At 44.3% G+C, this 21,364-nt stretch overlaps 1 protein-coding gene across 1 annotated transcript in view; it reads right to left on the bottom strand.

Annotated features, from left to right (window-relative positions):
- The window catches only part of COL4A6 (collagen type IV alpha 6 chain), a 159,511-nt gene that overhangs the window by 40,190 nt on the left and 97,957 nt on the right, over positions 1 to 21,364 (bottom strand). The window contains exons 5-15 of the mRNA XM_069540335.1: positions 19,201 to 19,317; positions 16,510 to 16,578; positions 14,789 to 14,824; positions 11,910 to 11,972; positions 11,059 to 11,094; positions 10,838 to 10,879; positions 9,830 to 9,922; positions 8,536 to 8,589; positions 1,996 to 2,055; positions 692 to 736; positions 151 to 204 (exon numbers count right to left, since the gene is read on the bottom strand). Coding sequence (XP_069396436.1) covers positions 151 to 204; positions 692 to 736; positions 1,996 to 2,055; positions 8,536 to 8,589; positions 9,830 to 9,922; positions 10,838 to 10,879; positions 11,059 to 11,094; positions 11,910 to 11,972; positions 14,789 to 14,824; positions 16,510 to 16,578; positions 19,201 to 19,317 — 669 coding nt within the window. The remainder of the gene's footprint in view (positions 1 to 150; positions 205 to 691; positions 737 to 1,995; positions 2,056 to 8,535; positions 8,590 to 9,829; positions 9,923 to 10,837; positions 10,880 to 11,058; positions 11,095 to 11,909; positions 11,973 to 14,788; positions 14,825 to 16,509; positions 16,579 to 19,200; positions 19,318 to 21,364) is intronic.

The following is a 21,364-nucleotide window of genomic DNA, read 5'->3' as shown; positions in this document are numbered from 1 at the left end:
AACTATAAGAAATAAATTTCTCTTTTTTTTATAAGCCACCCAGTCTGTGATATTTTGTGATAGCAGCCCAAATGGACTAAATAGCATTTATACTAATTCTTCACCCTTCCATCTCCTCAATCCTGGATTTTCACTTCCTAAAAACATTACCTTAATTCCTGGGAATCCATTAAGCCCGGGGAAACCTGAAGACCCCTTCTTGCCCTGTGACAGAAACATAGTTACAACTGAATTGAATGTCTAAGAGCACAAGAGGGGCTGGTTTTTGGATTAGGCCAGGGCAAATGGCACAGGGATTTTGGCCGGCATTCCAGGATATATATGGATCATACCTGACTCTGGAAGCCGTAAAATGTTCCAGAAGGCAATATGGCGCTTAGGTAGCCAACTTGCATGTTAGGAGGTACAAGGGCCACGAGGCTAGAGACGAATACAAGCAGGCTGGCTTTGCTAGGCCCTGATAACATGTTAAAGGAGTACTACTTCATCATAGGACTGAACACTGGACACTCATCTTCTTGGGTAAAAACAAAAGAAGTGAGTGGCTGAGATTCTATCAAACAAAGAGAGGCGGACAATTTGAATTGTAAGCAGTGTTTCCCTTTGCATTGATGGTCATGTTAAGTAAAGCAAGAGGGCCTTCTGATTTGGATTTTATACACTGAGGCTTTAATGATATTAACCAAAATACCTGACTCCCTGGAGGGCCTTGGACTCCTTCTAAACCCGTGGGACCCTGTAAAGAGAATAGAGGTACCTTAGAAAGATTAATAGCCCATACTAGACAAAGCAACTAGACTTACATAACAAAGCTCTCCAACTGAGATCAGGATTTAGCAGCTCCTAAAACCAGGTAAGAGAATGTTCCTAGACGTGCCTTAATGACTTCTTTCTAAGCACTAATCCATCAGGCTGAATAGGCACACAGGGAAATTTTAAAGAGCTAAATAAATGGAAACATTTTAAGTACTATGTGGAATTGGGTAGAAGGGCTGGGTGGTATTATACTTAGTCTGCATTAGTTCCAAGTCATGAGATTTTTAAATAGATTGTGGGAGGGCCTCTTGTCTCTCTCCCCCAGTGCATTTTTTGTTGGTGATTTTGTGTTTTCAAGACAGGGGAGTAGAGGAAAGTGGAGAAGGAAATGGCAGGGTAATGGATGAACATTGCAGAATACTCAAAAGACTCTTGACAAACTTCATGACCAAGCTAAAAAGACAATTAATTCTCTGAAGTGTTGCTTCTTTAAGGCTAAGGTTGGCCAATTACTAACAACGTAAGACCTAAGTGCCTGAAGCTAGGAATCAGAGAGGCTAACAGTTATTTCTCCACTTGAAGTAAGATTATTATTGGAAACTGTTGACTCCAAACATTACTCACTATGTTCTAGAACTTCCCAGGTTTGTTTCTGTCCTATAAAAATTGCACTTGGTCCTCTTTCTTCCATTCCTGCAAACTGCCCCTACCCTACCTTCCCTCAGGATAGAATGGAATGAAAGTAAGACATGTCATTCTTTAGCCCAGAAGATAATTATAGTTGAGGACAAGGAGAGTAAACGGGCTGAGGAACCACCTGGTGTAGGGAGTACAGTAAGTCCCCTACATGCGAACGAGTTCCATTCCAAGAGGGCATTTGTAAGTCCGGTTTGTTCGTAAGTCCAACAAAGTTAGCCTAGATACCCAACTAACACAATTGGCTATATAGTACTGTACTGTAGTAGGTTTATAATACGTTTGCATCTTTGAAAGGTTCACAACTTGAAGGTTCGTATGTAGGGGACTTACTGTACCTCATTCCTTATTCAAAGGAGCCACTAAGTCAAGGGAATGTGGCAGAAGGGAGAGGAAGAGGTCTTAGGGACCTGCCCGAGGGTTGAGAAAGAGAAACAAGAGAAGCTTAGGAGGCCATCAAGTTACATAACAGAGATGCAAACGGAAAACAAAAGGGACCGGGTGACTTGACAGATCCAGGCAAGCAAAATTCCAGGTTCGTACCCTAGGTCCCGGCAAACCAGGGATTCCCTTTTCTCCTTTTTCTCCAGCAATTCCAAAACCCTAAAGGAAAAAGAGACCACAGATTATAACATTCATTTCGTCACAGGTCTCCTGGCTCCATCCAAAGCAAGGTGGTAATTTCCAATCAGCTCCACTGTCCCACTGGGGAAGCTCAACCATGCTGAGCATCTCGTCACCGCCTGAGAAACACATAGGCCTTGAAGATAATTTGAACCATTCATTATAGGCTTCTTTTTGGTTCTAGAAGTAATGTCTTCTCCCCAAAAAACTATTACAAGTATTTATGGAAACACGAACTAACAGCATAGAAATAATGACAGATCTAACCTCATTGATTTTACAGATGCGGAAACTGACACTCAGAAGGGCCAAGCATCTTGCATGGGTTAGAGAGTCAATGAGACAGTCAGGGCATTAGCTTCCATTCCAGGGCCCTTTCCAAGAGAACAGGCTGCTTCCTACCATCTAGGAGCTTGGGCCAAAGATGACCCACAAATGGAGAATTGTGTTAATCCTTGGGGATTGATGCTAGAGAGAAGAGCTTTTGCCCTTTGGAGACATGATGACTGCAACATCCTCTTCAGTGGGAAGGAGTGTTTCTATCTAGGCGTGATCTAGAACTGTGCGGGCTTTAGGAACACTCTCAAAGGGACTGCAAGATGGTCACCAACCCCTCTTGTCCTGCTCACAGAAGGTGAGGGCTTGCAGCCACGGACATGACTTGGGGATTCTCTAGGAATAAGCAGAAATCCAAAAAGCAGAGTGAATGAGAGAGCTTCCTCCCCTCTGGGTCCAGGGCAAGCATGTTCTGGGCCCCCGAGATACAGAAGAATTCATTACCAGAGTGGATAAAGTCTTTCATGGCAAATGTAATCGAGGTCACTTTGTCGTTACTGTTTAAAATGGGACTTCCTGGAGCACGGATGTTGGCAGATAGCATTTAGGCCTATTATGAGAGTAAAGGAGGCAGTGAAGTTCTCTCAGACGTAAGCTTGTGAAAGACACTAAATGTTATGGCACACCTCCTGTTGTCCTCTTGATGTGACCTGGCTCAGCTAATTATAAAGGCACTGCTCCAATCCCATTTGTAGTTTTTTTTTCTTCCTCTTTCACACTCAGAGCATTCCCGTGGGTACAGTTGGCTGAATAGCCCTTAGTTTTCTAGGCCCAAGTTTTTACTTTCTTTTGTTTTTAAAACGTGAGTTGTTTTTACTGTCGTTGTTGTTGAAGAGGGCAGTGTACGTCTGTGAAGGGTCCAACTCAAAGTAGCCTTTGGCTCCTACTTGCCTTCCCTCTTTTCTACATCCACAGTTAGGAGTCAAATTGCTCAGACCTCATGCTGAATAGGGTTTCTATTTGAAAGGCCTGTGTGTCAAACTGAATGCAAACTTAGTTCTGCAGCTCAAATTGGAAACCAAGGCATGCTGCCCCCTGGTGGCATGTATCTATTGGCGGCTGAAGTCAAACACTTCACGGAGCCTTCCCTGGCCTGTGCACAGAAGCTACGGCAGCCCACGCTGCCCCAAACTCTTCAAGCCCTAAGCCAGGTTCCGGATGAAAGTCTGTGAGAGAAGGTCTGTATCACATTCACTTCTGTCTCCTCCAAGGCATGTTACTGTAGCCTGACACATACAAGGTGGTCCAATACATACTTGTTGAATTAAATGGAACAGTGACCAAGGGAAAAAACTGTTCAAAAGTGTGAGGAAAAGAATGTCCAGGTACCATCTCACAGCCTCCACCTATCTTTACCACAGTTGTAAAGACAAGGGGCCCTTGTCCTTCTTCTCCGGAAAGCAGAAAGAGCCTCTGGACGCTTGCTTTCTCAGAGAGAGGGTGTGAGAGATTGAGCTACAAGGTGAGCAAAAAAACATATACGAAGTTTAAAAAGGAAAAAAAATGTTAAAAAGCAATTTGTGTGTCGGGGTTAGAGCCAATAAAACATAAATGACTTGGCAAGATATTGGGCTGTAGGCTCAGCTTGTCTCCCAGCACAGGGAGGCCCTGTACGAGGCCCTGCTGAACAAGCTGTTCCAGCAAGATGTCTTGGGCCCCGGCCCCGGCCCAGTCAGTCGCCATCATGAGCTGACCAGCACCCACTGCTCCCTTACCCCTTCTCACCCACAGTCAGGAACGCCTCCTCAGAGCCTAGCTTAGCTGTTTACAGGCTGCTCTCTAGGGCCCTGGTCTCCTGGTATTTTGGGTTCATGGATGTTAGTGGCTCTGCAAAAACTCAACTTCAGTCACATGGCTGGGAGTCGGGGCGGACAGCAGGGTGAAGAGGGGGGTGTGAGAAAAAGGCAAGCTGCAGACAGTAGGCTGGAACCAGGGGGCGTCAGGCCCCGCTGTGGAGTGAAAGACACTCTGGCCCTGGGTCCTCAGAGGCCTGCTGGCCCGAGAGGCAGGCTGCCAGCACGGTGGTCACCCTCTCCGCCTGAGCTCCTCGCCCGGCCCCAGTGAGGGCGGTGGAGAGGGGCGAGGCCCACCTGCACAAGGAGGGCAGGAAGGCAGGAGGGAGGCTGAGGCCTGAAAAGGGGGACGGAGGCCATGGGGGAGGGGCGGGGAATGAGCATACTGTGGGGTCACATTTTGGAGGCTAAACTGCAGCGATCGGTTTGGCTTGGCACTGCGAGGGCGACTTGAGAGGTTAGGAAAGTCAGTCTCCTTGTCAACTCTGACCCTGTCACACTGCTGCTACTGCCCCTCAGGGCACCGGGTTGCGGTGGGGGTGGGGGTGGGGCGGAGGGGAGGGCTTAGCTTAAGTCTGTCAAGATGGGGCTCCTCCTCCGAAGGACCTACCTGAAGTGCCTGGAAAGCCTGGTGCTCAGCAGAAAGAGAACTCCCGCCTGTCCAGTAGTTGCCTCAGATCCACTCAATAGGTACCTCAGGATTCACCGCTTTCTTCCCTTCTCTCTCCCATCATCTGCCCTGTTGCCTTACCCTGCGTTTGCTGGTGCCTTGGAGGGCACAGAGGTATATGACTCTCTCTGACAATCTCCACGGGAGCATCTGTGGCCTACACATGAGTGTGCTGCTGGGACAATGTCATGAAATGTGTGAAGCTGGGGCTGAGCCAGAAAAGCAAGGATGCTGGGTCACTGCAGAAGGGGCAAGGGAAAGAAAGTGAGGTCTAAATCTCTCAGGTTGGCCACTTGTCAGCAGCCCCTGCAAAGATCTGGGCTAGGATGGAAAGAAAACAAATGGTTGAAGGGAACATTTCAGATTCCCCAGAGATTTGCACCCTCAGCGCTGCCTTGTTTCTCAGTGAGTGTGGATAATTGAAAGCCAACGTGAGGGCTTTGGATTTGAGAAGTGTGTTTCCTCTGAAAAGCCCAGAGCATCTCAAACACGTCACCACCTTTCTTCTTACAACTATTCTGGCAGAAGTCACAGAAGTTACCTATAAATGTTCCCATTAAGCAGATAGAGATATTAGCAGCAAAGGAGTTATAGGATTTGGCCAGGGTTGCATGTGGAATCCACACCAAAGTGGCCTGAGAACTCTGGTTTCTTGATTCCCACTCTCTGAAAAGATGCTGTACCATATAAAGGAAGCTTTTTTTTCCACCTTGGATGTCTTTACCATCAACTGGGGTTTCTATTTGTCAGGGCACACTGTGAAACACTGGAAACGCTGAGCTTGAAACGGTATTGCAGTTTACCACTGTGCATTGCTGTCAGTCAGTGTGTCTTTCTTTCACAGGGCAGAAGGGAACGGGTGAAATTGCAGAAGGGGAAATCCTCTGACGTAGAACAGGGAAGGGAATGGTAAGGAGGGAGGGAGCGTGAGCCAGTGAACTGCAAAGCACCAGAGATCACGCAATCCACAACCACCATGACAAGAATGAAGTGAACAGTAGGGGGCAGTATGGTATGAGGAAAAAGCCTGGAGTTGGCTAGTATTCAAGAAAACTGAATTTCAGCCTCAGCTCTGCTAATAACTTGCTGAGTGGCTCTGGACAAGCCTCTTTACCCGTTCAGGCCATGGTTTCCTCATCAGTCAGGGATATAAACCCAGCCCACCTTGCTTACATCATAGGGATGATAAGAGGTGACTAGAATTTATGTGAAATGCTCACAAAGAAAGGTGCAGGCTTTCTTCCCCAGCCCACTTGCAAAGTACTCTATGTCTGTGCTGTCCAATCGAAAGATAATGTGAACTACTATGTTATTTTAAATTTTCTAGTAGCTTCATTAAAAAAGTAAAACAAATAGGTGAGGTTAATTTAACAACATTTTATTTAACCAAACACATCATAAATATTGTCATTTCAACACCGACGTAAAAATTGTTAATGAGATAATGTAGATTATTTTCCTCACACCTAGGTTTGGAAATCTGGTGTGTATTTTACACTTACAGCACATCTCATTTCAGACTAGCCACATTTCAAAGGATTGGTAGCTGTTATGTGGTTAGTGGTTATCATATTGGACAGCACAGATTTATACTTTGTAAAGAAACCTGATGAACATTGTGAGTTGGGCCTCAAAACAGTAGATATGACCATTGCCACATGACATATATACAGAGAGGTTCAGATACTTGAAGGCCCAGAGCTGGGGCTGAGGCTGAAATCCAGGTGTCCCGTCTCCAACATGAATATTCTTTCCCTTTATGATTCATTAGATACTGAGCTGATTAAAATCAAGGCCATTGAATAGATGGTTCTCTGTTGGCCCTGTGTCTCTATGGAGTAGTAGGGATCACTGTGGAAGTAATCTGTGCCAGTGGCTCTACTGGCTGTGTTTTCCGGCCACCTGGAGAGACCCAAAGTGTTTCAAAGAACTGCAGGGAAGCACCGGAGTCATCTCTTCCCACTTTGCCAGCAAGCCGGGGGCAGGCCTAGTCATCTTTGATACATCCATTTCCCTCCTGACCCCTACACCCAATCCATGGAAATCTCATCAGCTCCTTCAAAACATATCTTGTAGTTTAAGAGATATATCAACCAAATGTAATCTGTGAGCGTCATTTGGATTCTGATTCAAAACCAGGTAATTATAAAAAAATATATTTATGAGACAATCATAAACCTGAATTCTGACTTAACAGATATTGTCATTTCTGATAATTAATTAGTGGTGATGAAATCATTATGTTTTTAAAAAGTCCTTATCTCTTAGAAATACTGAGGTATTTGTAATGAAATGCTACATCTGTTGTTGGCTTCAGATTGGCCGTGAGTTGCTAATTATTGACACTAGGTGATGGGTACACAGGGGGACCATTATGCCACTCTCCCTACTTGGTATGTGTTTGAAATGTTCTGTAACAAAAATTTAAAACTTTTTACATTTTGAATCCATGTACTTCTCTCCATTTCCACTGCCATCATCCTAGTCCAAGCCACCACCATTCCTCACCAGGATTGTTGCAGTAGCCTCTGTTTGCTGCCTTCCCCTCCCCCCATCCTCCATAACCCAGCCCCCCAACTCCCACTACCACCAGAGAGATCTTAAAAATACAAGTCAGGGCCTTCCAATGGCTTCCCATTACGTTTAACATAAAAGCCACATTTGACCTACAAAGGTCTCTATGATATGGCTCCTGCCTCTCTGCCTGGTTCTTGGCCTTGCTCACTCTCTTCTCCACCCGCTCACCTTCTTGCTGTTCCTCTAAAGCACTGAGCTTGTTCCAACCTCAGGGTGTTGACACTTATGGTTCCCTTGGCCAGAAACACTCTTCCCGACCTTCCACATGACTCGCTCCCTCATAATAAGCGATCCCTCAGAGAGGCCCTTCTTGACCACTCTGTCCAAAGGTGCCCATCCCATTACCCATCCACACTCCAACACTTTTACCCTTTTTTTGTCTTCTGTGTATCACTTACCAATATATGAACCTGTTCTCCTTCATTTGTTTACTTGTTGATTCTCTCCCCTCCCTCATCCCCCCCCCCCCCAATTAGAATGCACTTTCCTCAAGGACAGGGACTTTTACTTATCTGACTGTTAGTTGCTGTTGCAGCCTTAGAGTCCAGCAGAAGGCCTGGCAAATAGGGGCCCTCAAAAAGTATTTGTTGGGTGAAAGAATCTAAGATACAAGGGCACATAGGAAAGTGAAAATAGGATCATTAACAGTAACTACCATTTACTCAACAATTGATACGTGCCAGGCATTTATTAAGCCCTTTTCATGCATATTATCTCATTTAATTCTCATAAGCACCCCATTATTATCCCTTTTTTGGTAGGTTAGGAAACTGAGGCTCAGAAAAGTTAAGAAACCTGTCCAAGGTTACACAGCTAGAAACTGCTGAAATCAGAAGTCAAGCCTAGGTCTGTTTTAACTCTAGAGCTTGAGATTATAACCTCTAAGCTGTATAGTCTCATAAAGAACCTAATGTCCCCATGGGTTTGAGAAACAAGACATTTCCTTAAATGCCTTCTAACAATGAAGATGGTGAAATTCTCTACAATAACCATAGGAAGGAGGTCCTCCTGTTAGCTTTCTATTGGTATAGCTTTTGTCCAATCAGATCCTTGAATACATGTTGACCAAATAGGGAGACTTACCGGGAGACCTGGAGGACCACTTATTCCTGGGAAGCCCTGAAGCCCTGGTTCACCCTGGAAAATCAACCAAAGCTTAGTGAGTAGCAGCAGGAAGTAGTGAACATAAAGGAGATAGTTCCCTTGAGTTACTTGGGCTGGGCAGTGGGAAACCATAGGGTATCCCAATTGGGACACCAGAGGCTGGTGCAGATTGCCTAGTCTCCACAACTAGTAACTACACCAGGATGTCTTAGTTTACGGAGCCCTTAGTAGTGTGGAAAGGACCAAAGTCCATGACAGGCAAAGAAAACTATCCAAAACAGAGTCTCAAATGCTCAGGCTAATTGGGAGATAGAAAAGATGATCATCTGCTTTCTTTCTAGCCGAAGAAGCTGTTCAGTGCGATTTCCTCTAGCAAATTACTGGCTGCAAAGACACCAATGGTTTTGGGAAAAGAGTAACAATTACAGTTTGCAAAGGGAAACATAATACTCTAATCTCTTTCCTTGATATGCTAATTTATCTATAAGTGCCATGAAAGGGCTCCCTAAGGTTTGGGAAAGATTAGGGAGGCAGGCAATTTTTCATATGCTCCCAAACTGTTCCCAACTCAATAATTACTTCCTGTAAACCTGGAGAAGGCCCGGAGCTGTTGCTTCCACAAAGACAGAATTAAAGAAATGAGACTAAACACCTTCCCCTGCCTGGGTCCCTTGACCACAGGTGCAGGATCACAAAACTTAAGGAATCCCCAGGAAGGAAGGGAAGTCAGGTTATTGAAAGATATCTGCACACCTTAACAGCAAACAGTCATTCAAATACAACCACGTGTACATTCATATCAAAATACAGATTTTAAAATATCTCGGTTAAACAGGTCTACAGCTTCAGCCTTGGTAGTTCAGATCAGGCAAATTAGGGCATCTACTGCCACTTGGTGACAGCGTACACTATTTGCAGGGTCATCTTCTGAGGGCAAATAGTTTCTTTAAACAGATAACTTGAAAGCAACCATTATACCCTATTGCTCTGTCACAGTGCTTTGGGGACAACATAAGTATTGACAGGGTTGGTAGTTAGGAGGAAAAAAACCCAACTATTCAATGTTTGTTTTAAGTTATTCAGCATTTTGATAACTGAATCTGCAAAACAAACACAGAAAATAGCACTTGAACGAATATTCAGAAACCCAGTTAAGCTCATATCCGTATTACACAGAACCCTCTATCCTTCCAGTATACTCCGGTTATTAGAGTTGAACTCTGGTATTAATAGGAAAAGGCTTATTAACTTCTTGTTCTCAAATGTTCACTACCTTGGATCCTTTCTTCCCTTTGGGAAATCCCATGAATTCCAGTTCCCCAGTAGATGGTGGGGGTCCTGCAGGGCCAGGCAGGCCAACATCCCCCTGTAAGATCAATGGAAACATTAAGCAAAGCAGACACCACACAGATATTTCTCCGGAGGGTAGGTTTGTCCTCAGGATGTAATTCACAAATCAACTGTCCATGACTTTAGTCTCTTCACCCTCACCCTTGCATCAATGAGGAAACAAAGCTACCAGTCTCAAGGGGTGAAAAGAATTATAAGCCTGACCAGATGCATTTTGTACCAGTACTGCAGAGAGAGGAAACAAGATGGATGAAAGTAAATGGCAGGTTCACGGTTGCCATGGTCATGCATGAAAGGGTGTTTAGAAGAAAGCAAAAAAGGATTTGAGCAAGGTAAATGGCTACCTCTTGGCAATAGTGATCAGACTCTAATTGGTCCAATCATTGCCAAGAGCACAAGCAGAGGCAGTGAAGTCCGTGTTGGAACACTGAAGACTGGATTTGCTCCTTGAAGACAGTGCAATCTACAAGAGGCAGCCACCAAGGATGGGGAGGGCAAGCTCCCAGTCTCCCTTAAGGCTCCTAAATCACTATACAGTTTGTATAGAGGGAAATAGGAGAATGAGGGAAGGGAAATAAAAGGGAATGATGAGAGAGGGTTAAGAAGGAGAGATAGAGGAGATAGAGGAGGAGGAGGAAGGATGGAGAGAAGCGAAGCAGAGAAAAGGAAAGAGAAGGTGACACAATATAATACAAATCAGCAGGGAAATACCCAGGTGGAAGGAAGAGAAAATATATCTCGAGAGCGTATGTTTGTAAGACATGTACATTTCACAAGTAGGAAGCAGGAAGACTACAATATTTTGAAGGAAAAAGACTACAGTAGCCTAGGCGTGCACATGCAGCCCTATCACAAGCAGGCATATGTGTGCAGCTAGACACATTTCTAGGAGCACATGGACTGCAGAGCGTATGTTCCAAAATTTATTTACCTTGACTCCTTTCTCTCCTTGGAAACCTAACCCCATATTCCCCTGAGGCACAGGGGTATAGGGAGGAAAAACAAAATCAATTACTAAACAACCTCCAGGAACTTAAATTGGAATGCAGTCTTTTTTACCAGAAAGTATGTTTAACCAGACCAGAATATCTCTGGGGAAACTAGAGTACCTAGCGGTAGGAGGTCAAATGCCCCAAGACAAAGTATACTTACATCAGGACCAGGGAAACCAGGGGGGCCTGGAGGACCCTAGATTTAAAATGAAAGGAAAGAGTGCTTTTTAGTTTCAGCCCCGAAGAATCTAGGCATGTTGAGAGTCACTGAAGATAAGTCCCCCACCCCCTTGGTGTGGTCTGGCTTTGGTGTAGCAGATTCTAGCTCCTTCTCCCTGGGTTCCTTTTTTTAAAATCTCCTTTGAAATTTCCCCAGTTGACCTGATAACCACATTCATGCTAAGGTAGTGAAGACTTCATGTGTCATTTTCCCCATTAGGCCAGCGCTTTTTAAATGATGACTTTTGGTGAAAGTAAACCAAAGTAATCAGTGGTGGTGGGATTTCACACATTGGAGAGAGAACAATCTGGGGATGTGGATTTCCCAGAACCACACAGATGACTGGCTATGCTCTTCCTATAGCCAGTGATGGGAAATAGGTAGGTGGGAAGAGCTCTCCAAGGTGAAGTATTGAGAAAGATTCTGAAGCCGCCTCTGTGCTCAGGGTGGGTGATAATGGTGTGATTAATTAGCAATGTCTGTCGTGGGTAAGGGGAGTGGAAGGTCAGAATAAACGTGCCGGGTATTAGCCATCCTTGGGCTATACTTTAGGTTGAGCTAGACTAGGAGGCTTTGGAGGCACAGAGTGGATGGTCAGAGAGACTCTGATAAAAGAAGATAACAAATAGCTCCTTACAAGAGCATGCTTCACTTTAACCTCCTAGAATGGAAGTTGCCTTTCTCTGCTAGGAGGGCGTACATTTACACGGGCTTACATTTACTTCACGGCCTGGTAGGGAAAGCATTCACGTGAATGCTGTGAACACGTGGTAGATTTAGCTGGTTCTTACTTGCAATCCTGGTGGTCCTATGGGTCCCACAGCTCCTGGAGATCCGGGTGCTCCTTGTGGGCCCTAGAGAGGCATGTTTTTATCAAGGTCAAAAAAGTATGGCAGTTTCTCAAAAAAAATATATCCACAAGAATTGCACAAGAATGTTCATAGCAACTCTATTCATGAGAGTTAAAAACTGAGAAAACACGATGGCCCAAAACCTATGGGATGCAGCAAAAGCAGTTCTAAGAGGGAAGTTTATAGCAATACAATCCTACCTCAATAAACAAGAAAAATCTCAAATAAACAATCTAACCTTACACCTAAAGGAACTAGAGAAAGAAGAACACACAAAACCCAAAGTTAGCAGAAGGAAAGAAATCATAAAGATCAGAGCAGAAATAACTGAAATAGAAACAAAGAAAACAACAGCAAAGATCAATAAAACTAAAAGCTGGTTCTTTGAGAAGATAAACAAAGTTGATAAACCATTAGCCAGACTCATCAAGTAAAAAAGGGAGAAGACTCAAATCAATAGAAATAGAAATGAAAAAGGAGAAGTAAAAACTGACACTGCAGAAATACAAAGGATCACGAGAGATTACTACAAGCAACTATACGCCAATAAAATGGACAACCTGGAAGAAATGCACAACCTGCCAAGACTGAATCAGGAAGGAATAGAAAATGTATATATCTATATCTATCTTAGATGTGTATACACCTATTAGCAGAGCTTCAAAATACATGAAGCAAAGACTGATGGAACTGTAAGGAGAAATAGATTAAAAAATCAGTGAGGACAAAGAAGATCCATTAGGTCTGTTTATATTTTGTTTAGTTGTTCTATTAATTACTGAGGGAGGGAAGAAATAGATAAATTCATGATTCTAGATGGAGATTTTTTTTTTTTTTTTTTTTTTTTTTGCTGCCTGCAGGGTCTGTACTGATATCTCCTGTTTTATTCTTTTTTTTTTTTAACATCTTTATTGGGGTACAATTGCTTTACAATGGTGTGTTAGTTTCTGCTTTATAACAAAGTGAATCAGTTATACATATACATATGTTCCCATATCTCTTCCCTCTTGCGTCTCCCTCCCTCCCACCCTCCCTATCCCACCCCTCCAGGCTGTCACAAAGCACCGTGCCAATATCCCTGTGCCATGCGGCTGCTTCCCACTAGCTATCTACCTTACTACGTTTGTTAGTGTGTATATGTCCATGACTCTCTCTCGCCCTGTCACAGTTCCTAGATGAAGATTTTAACATCAGTACTCGCCCCAACCAGCTGAATACATAGTCTCTTCAAGTACATATGGAACATTCACCAAGATAGTTCCATAGGTTGGGCCATAAAATAAAACTGAACAAATATAAAAGCATTGAAATCATCCAGAATATGCTCTCTAACTGCAATAAAATCAAACTAGAAATCAATAATATAAAGATATCTGGAAAGTCACAAATTTGGGGAAATTAAATGCCACAAGTCTCCATGGGTCAAAGAAAAAATCCGAAGGGAAACTAGAAAATATTTTGAAATGAATGATGACAATATTGAAAGCAAGAGAACGAAATCTGAAGAGAAAGATGGTATGGGAAAATGCATGGCCCTGTTAAAGCTGGGGAGCAGGAATAAGGTGATATGTGCTTAGGTAAGGGATGGAGAGGCTAAGTGAAGTTGAGACTTAGGAGGGAGAGAAAGTAGGGGTTCAAAGGTTCCCCAGGAATATATGAGAGTAGAACATTGCTCTGACAGTAACTAATAACCTGTGGTCTCCTTACTGATCACAAAACTCTTATCCGGCCAGGAACCCTCCCCCCTCCCCAAATCTAAGTGGTTTATTTATCATGTCTGTATATGCATACAAACGCTGTACTTCTGGGGGCAGGGAAAGGCATCTCTAAGAGAAGTTATGCAGCAAATACACTGGATGTTATTCTACAGAATTAGGTAACACACCATCTAAGCCAATGCTGTTTCACTCTAGGAGACCTCTATGCCCTGGGTCCTCACTCATCCCTGTTTACATGTGCGCTTGCTCACACTACTCTCTCTGTTTAGAAAGCTTCCTCCCATTGCCAGCCAGCCTAAATGTCACCCACACTTTTCAGAGGCTACCTTCTCTTAGATAGAAAATTTCTCATGATGTAGCCTTAGGTGGACAGCATCTCTTTCTTGATGATGTCAGTGGAATCCTTACGCCACATTCCTACTAGTTTTTCACATCCTGGGGTGGGAGGTGGCTGTGTGTGTGTGCAGAGACCGTGTCTGAATTGTCTCAGGGATCACTCCTAGCCCTTTGCTCAGTATCTGTTCTTCTCAGTATCTGTTCTGGAATGGAAGAAGAAAGGAAGGAACCACGATACAGGAAAAGAGGAGAGAAGGGGCCTTTATGAAGCCACTTCAAAGGAAAATGATGACAATGTGGAAAGTCAAGGAAAAACAAAGCTCTTATTAATACAACTCATGGCCTTTCATGGACTCACTCTTATTGAGTCCCTAAAAAGAATTTCTACGTGGAATACCTTTTAAAGAAGAGTGTTTTGCTTCTTTTATGTTACCCACAGTACTCTGAACACACAGAAAACACTTAATAAATGCTTGCCAAATGCCAGGCAAAATTCTTTCCTAATACATCCCAGGGAGGATGCAGGTCCCTGGCCGAGAGGTCTGAAAGCCAGCCTGCCATGTCACTGGAGGCAGACAGTCCATCCTCTCAGTACTTTCTCATTTGGCAAATGTCGATAGAGTGATCTATTCTACTTTACCTCTCTGGATTGTCCTTGAGAAGCTCTACAAAGACCTTCGAACACCGTAGAGAGGAATGAAAAGGGGTCGTTGGTACTGTTGACTAGAAAAACATTGGGAGCTCAACACATAGGTAACAACTTACAGTGATTCCATCCAGTCCGGGCAGCCCAGGCTCCCCCTGAGAAACAGACAAAGGCAGGACATTGAAGAGATGAATACATTAAGCTTGTGGTATTTCACAGATAACTGACCTAAGATGCAATAGGCATAAAAACGCATCACTGAAGCTTGGGCCTCCTCTGTCAAGGTCTTGTGTTTAAATAATGCATGAATTGGAGAGATTCAACCATCTACTTTTTTTTTTCCTAAGAAAAATCTAGACTCTAGAAGAAAAATATTATAGCCTTGGTTGAACAGGAATTCATATTTTACTTGGATTAATTAATTTTCACCTTTGCTAGGAACTTATCAATTAGAAACTGCTTCTGCGGGCTGGTGATTTTCCTGCTCTTTCTGGAGGAAAGCAAAGCTACCTTCCAGCGTACCTTCATCCCCAGAGAATCTGTGCCCATATGTATACAACGCAAATCAGACATTTCAAGGGAGAATCAATAGAGCATGTAGTCTCTGATTACGTTTTAATTACTTTGCAGCATCTTAAGTCACCATAGGAATCTGTACTATAACCATCTTGTGGAAATTGCTGTGTTCCGCTGGGTCCAGGGTCTCTTTGGTTTTTGGCAAAACCATTTAATCAATGTTTGCTACAACAATGGTCACATTCTGACACCTGCTAGTCTTACCCCGCTTGGCTTATAGTGAAAAATCAGCTCTCTGCAACCTGGGAAGAGCACTGCCTGGGTTTTAGCTCTTTGGGAACCTGGCTTGTGCCTGTGAGCGAGTCACATAGCCTCAGGCTACCTCAGTTTTTCTATCTGTAACATGAGCAACATGAATCTGACAATCATGAGGTCCTTTCCAAGTCTAACATTCCATCTTCAGCTATGGCTTCTATAGCCAAGAACCCAAACCCTGTACCTTCTTCAGTTCTCAGCTACCCACACCCATCACTGCCTTCCAAAGTGATTTCCAATATTTCTGGCTCTGTGCATGGGTGGAAGACAGAAAGATGCCATCTTCAGCTGAGTGAGCTCGGGCGCATCTTCCCCTCAGATGTTGCACACATAGATTCCCGTCTGCTCCCAGGGAAATGATGGGCTCCCTTCCCACTCTGCAAGGGATTAGGGTCAGTCATTTGGCACCAGAGTTTACTGAAGGCCCACAGGATACCAGGCAGCATACATCAAGAATACAGCCACAAGAATACAAAAGGTTCTTGTCAATTCCAGGAAGAGATGAACGTTTCCAGCCAGCTGTAGGGTTGATGGGCAACTTTCGTAGATAGCCAGGGGCCCAGCGAGGGTGATGGCTGGTATGCAGGCACAGAAAAGGGCGGAGCCATGATCCTGGGCTGGTGGCCATGTTAAGATGGGCAGAGACATACATGGCTTCAAACCAAGGTATGCAGACATCAAAGATTCTGTAGTAGACAGAAGGTATCTGCCTCCAGGAAATGTCTCGGCTTGTCAAGGAAAATGACACCCATGCAAACAGCTTGTTTGCTGATCTGTCCCCTATTTTTGGCCTAGATCTTACAAAGCAAATCTTTTTGACAGTATGGTTGCAAACATTTGTCAATGTTTCCACCACAAAAAGCTCTGGATTCTTTTAAAATCCAGCTTGGTCTGCTCCTTAAATAGAGACACAGATGCTAGTTCTGGAAATGTTTTCATTGGATGTGGGGCTCCATCCCGGGGAACTCAGCTTATAGCCTACTCAGCTGTCTGCCTTAGAGGCTCTTACCTTCATTCCTTTGAAACTATCTTGGGCAAGGATAGGTTCACCTTTAGAGCCTTTCTGACCAGGAAGCCCCTGAGCAAAATAAGAAAATTTTGTGAAAAAATGCACGCACGCACGCGCACGCGCGCGCGCGCACACACACACACACACACACACACAGTATTGTTAATAGTGTGATCTGATCAGACAGAGGATGGAAAAGCAAGAGCCTGAAACCATGTGGCTTAGTCTATGGCAGAGTTGGCCATGCTAAAGGGGCAAAGTACATCCCCTGAACTGTGCTGTGTCTCAGAGCTGCATGCCTGCTCCCCCAGCCTCCAAGTCAGAAGTCTGTAAAGGGATTAGAAAGTAGACTTTGAATCTATTCAGAGTACCAATCTGAACATCCACATATAATACACATGCCGTTTATAAGCCTATAGCTCACCTGCTCCATATCTCACAGGTACAAGTCACTGACAGGGACTAGGTCTAGGACAGAGGTTAGTGGACTTTTTCTGTAGAGAGCCAGATAGTAAATAATATAGGCTGTGTGGGCCATATCTGTGCTCTGTTTCATGTTCTTCTGTTTTTCTTCACAGTCTTTTAAAAATGGAAAAACAAGCCATGGGACAAGGGTCCCATGGGCCAGTTTGCAGACGCCTGGTCTAAGATATAGCTACAAAACCATCTCCATCCTGTGCTTCTACCATACAACTTCAGTTTCTACACCTGTCTAAGAGGCTGGTGTGTCTCACTGTTAACATGGAAAACAGTTCAAAGTATGCCCAACCCATCCAGTCAGCCAGACTTTCAGTGGCAGATGCCACCTAATGTCTGCTAGATGTTGGCCTCCTGGGGAAAATCAATATCCCTATACCTAAGCGGAAGTTGGGATTAGTGTTGGGGGTAGGGCTAAGCTCTGGGGACTGAAGCGTTGATTGAACGATGGATTCCTGAGTTCAAGGTCCATAGGTATAATAAAAGTACAATGTGGTTCCAGAAGCGCAAACCAGCTTCTTGCCTAACACTTCCAATTTCCCCTTATTCTCACGGCCGCTACTTTCATCAAAGAAGATTCAAAGGGTATCCATTCAGTATTCGGCAGGGTTAGTAAGGTTCAGCTTAGTAAAATACACACCCAAGTTCCTATTCAGGCTTAAGGAGAGGTTTAGGGACAGGACTAGGTTTTACCCTGGTCCTTTGGCTGTCAGGGGCTGTTTATTACCTCAAAATTCCTTTTCTCCCTCTTGGGGGCAGTGATTCCTTACTTTGCTGGATTTCCATTGTCTTAACACAGATGTGATCTGTTTTCCTCCCCTGTTGCCATGGCAGTGTTTGGAGGCCTCTGTGACTCAACCAGCTCATACTATGTTGGTAATACATCTTTCTCCCCCACTCCCTGCTGCATATTGGTTTGGTCCTTAGTTGTGAAGGTCCTTATGCCAATCTGGCGCTTGTGCTTCCTCCGTCTCACCTTCTCACGTATGCACTCACACCCACAACTTGGTCACTGAAGGCAATTCTCTTCCAGTAAAACGCCAATTAATTCACGTAGCTATGGAGTCCAACAGATCGTGTAATTTCTAGCTAAATGTATCACATCAGCACCCTTACTCTCTTAGATTATTTCAAATGAGGTTGAGAATGGGCTTGAAATGTGTTATTTTTCTCTTTCCAGCCACTCATAAAAGTAGCCTTGCAAGGGCATGGTATCTTTTAGAGATCTTTTTTTATTTTTATTTTTTTATTTTTTTTTTTGCCGTATGCGGGCCTCTCACTGTTGTGGCCTCTCCCGTTGCAGAGCACAGGCTCCGGATGCGCAGGCCCAGTGGCCATGGCTCACGGGCCCAGCCGTTCCGCGGCATGTGGGATCTTCCCGGACCGGGGCATGAACCCGCGTCCCCTGCATCGGCAGGTGGACTCTCAACCACTGCGCCACCCGGAAAGCCCTAGAGATCTTTTAGATCCCAATATTTGAGCTCTATCTGGATGAATGGAATGAAATAAAAGTGATGACACCAAGATCCAATAAACGTCTTAACAATCCCAGAACTGAGGGTTGTGATGTGGGGAGCGGGTGGGAAGAGGGAAAACTACGTCAGTGTAGAGCAGGATTTCTCAACCATTTCTCACTATTGATACTTTGGGACAGATGATTCCTTGATGTTGTGATGGGGGGCTATCCTGTGCCAGTCGCACACCCCCAGTTATGAAGACCAAAAGTGTCAATAATAACTGTCAAATGTCCCCGGGGGTGGGGCCAGGGCAAAATCGCCGCTGGTTAAGAATCGCTGGTAGAGACCAAGCTTGCCAAGCCCTTTGGGTCACTGTTAGTGCTCCCATGATCCCATGTAAGCCTTCCAAGTACGGCATCTCCCCATATCGTCTAATGTGGGAAAATGTCAAATAGCCCAAGTGTGTACTTTGCTCTAAAATTTACTACAGTCTTTTCATAATCTTGCCAACTCTAAAAGCATCATTAAAAAAAACCAAACCCTAAGTAGTGCAGCATGTGTACACTTCCCTGAAACTGGTATTCTTCTTTAGACTTTTAATGTCGTGATGCTACCAGCAGAGACTCCTGCATTGGACAAGGGTCTGCAGTGGTTGCCCCTCGGCTACTTAACGAGCTCTCCAGAGAAGCAGAAGATAGGGCACACTTGGAGGCAAGCAAAGACATTTGAAATAATGTACAAAGATCTGACAGCATACGGGTGGTCCGAGAAGCCCGGGATAGCCATCAGGGCCTGGAAATCCAACAGCTCCTTGAGTTCCATTACAGCCATCCAGGCCAGGTGGGCCTCTGGGTCCTGGCTGTCCAGGGTGGCCCTGTTCAAAGAGAAAGAAGGGATCAAGTCAGCCACAGGACTCTCAGCTACTCCAAGCTCCACAGCGAGAGAAGTCAAGGATGCTGTCAAACTCTGGCTCCTTGCCCACTCCCTTTGCCCCATCGCCTCTGCTGCCATCGCTGTTCATTATACTCAGGTGTAGGTGGCTGATGACAGCTCAGTGTTACCCCTCCCCAAAAGATCGATGTTTTAATAGGATCCAAGCTGAAACCAAAGGGATCAAACGTGAAGAGATGGGCTACACAGGGTGCTGCAACTTCACCTTCCTTCAGTACAAAGATGTACTAAGATGTACTAAGATGGGGCTTAGCTGCCAGGCAGCTGGACTGCTACCAACAGGGAATCATGCCAGGCCTTGGGAATTCCTCAGAACAGACTGGAACCTGGGCAGCCTGGCACGGCTTTCTGTATTGGAAGCTCTGCATGGGAAATGAGGCTGGATTTTGGTCAAGAGCAGAAGGAGTTTCCATAGCACCACCTCTCCTGAATGCTGCTTGGTCAAAAATAAACAAGTCAAGGAAGAACCACACTTTGAACCTTATTTTGTCATTATCTCACGTCATGCTATTGCTTCAGTCAAGGAACTGTATCTTCTCTTCTTCATACTCATTACTGAGGCAGTTGTTTTGCTGGGGAATCAGTAATCATTCACATACAGTTGGTGTCTGAATTCAATAATTCTGTGCTTTCTTGGTGCACAGAATCTACCTCTTTTTAGGAAATATATCTTTTTCAATCTATCAAAAGCAGGTTGTGTGTTGGGTATGGAACAAAGAGATGACCTGAAAGACCAAAAATCTAGATGGGTCAATAAAAGGTAGACTCCCACCCTCCCATACACACTTTTAAAAGCCATATATACACACACACACACACACACACACACACACACACACACACACATACATACACATATATATATACATGTATATACATATATATTTTTTGGCTTTAAAATATATATAAAATATATATTTGGCTTTAAAAAGTATATACATATATGTATAATATATATGTGTATATATTTAATGATTTGAGGGAAACATGCCATGTGTTCAAAAATCAACTTTTCAAATTATTAGAGGAAGCAACCTTTTGTCAAATGCTTATTGTGAGAATGCGCCACAGAATTCTGTTTCATTGTCATTGCTATTATAGTTGTAGGAGATAGATGATATGTTAATGCAAGAGTATGAGTCTAGACTGCTGGACTTATGGAATGCAGAGTCCAGAGGAGTGGTCAATAAACATATCTTTGCAATAAATCTGTTATAAGCTGTGCCTCTCCGGACTCAGGTGAGGAGTTTTATTTGCACTGGGGAAACTGAGACAGCTTACTAGAGTCATCAACATCTTATTACCAAATGAGATGGCTATTCCTGTTTGCCCTGAAGATCTACACTCTACCTTCCCTAGATCTGTGCCTTGGGAGGCTGACCTTCACGGATGGTACTGTCTAGGCTCCCTTTCCCTCTGTCTTCCAATTATATTTGGTCACTGGGAGGCACAAGCAGGAGATGGGAGAGCACGAGAAGGACGAGCACAGATTGTTTATTTCTCCCATGCCCTCCCTCCTTGGCTATATTTCTGGCAGTGGCCACATTTCTCTATAATCTTAGCTCCCACTGGGCAACTGTTATTCCATGGCTCCAGGTCTTACAGGGTTCCAGTATTACCATTCCTCCTTTCCCCTTTGGGACTAGGGGTGGTAACAGCTTTGTGCTGGTTGCTTCACCCTGCACTGTTGTTTCCCTTAACCCCGCTTGCATCCTTTAAATAAGCCCTTCACTTAACTCTATTTAGTCGACCCCTTCAGGTGGAGTGTCTATTTCTTCCTGGGATCCTAATCACCATTTTTAAATGTCCCGGCCAAGTTTGCTAGGGGTTATCTCTCAACTGGGTAACAGAGATGAGTTAAGACAAGACAACAGGCTGGCTCAGTACTAGGGATGTTCCTTAGCCCTGGGACCTTGGTTTTGCCCTTTCTGGGTAGAGATAATGACTTTACATATGTGTGTGCCAGCTCT

Source organism: Delphinus delphis, chromosome X (assembly GCF_949987515.2).
Source record: "Delphinus delphis chromosome X, mDelDel1.2, whole genome shotgun sequence".
Lineage (NCBI taxonomy): Eukaryota > Metazoa > Chordata > Mammalia > Artiodactyla > Delphinidae > Delphinus > Delphinus delphis.
This window is presented reverse-complemented; position numbering and strand designations above follow the sequence as displayed.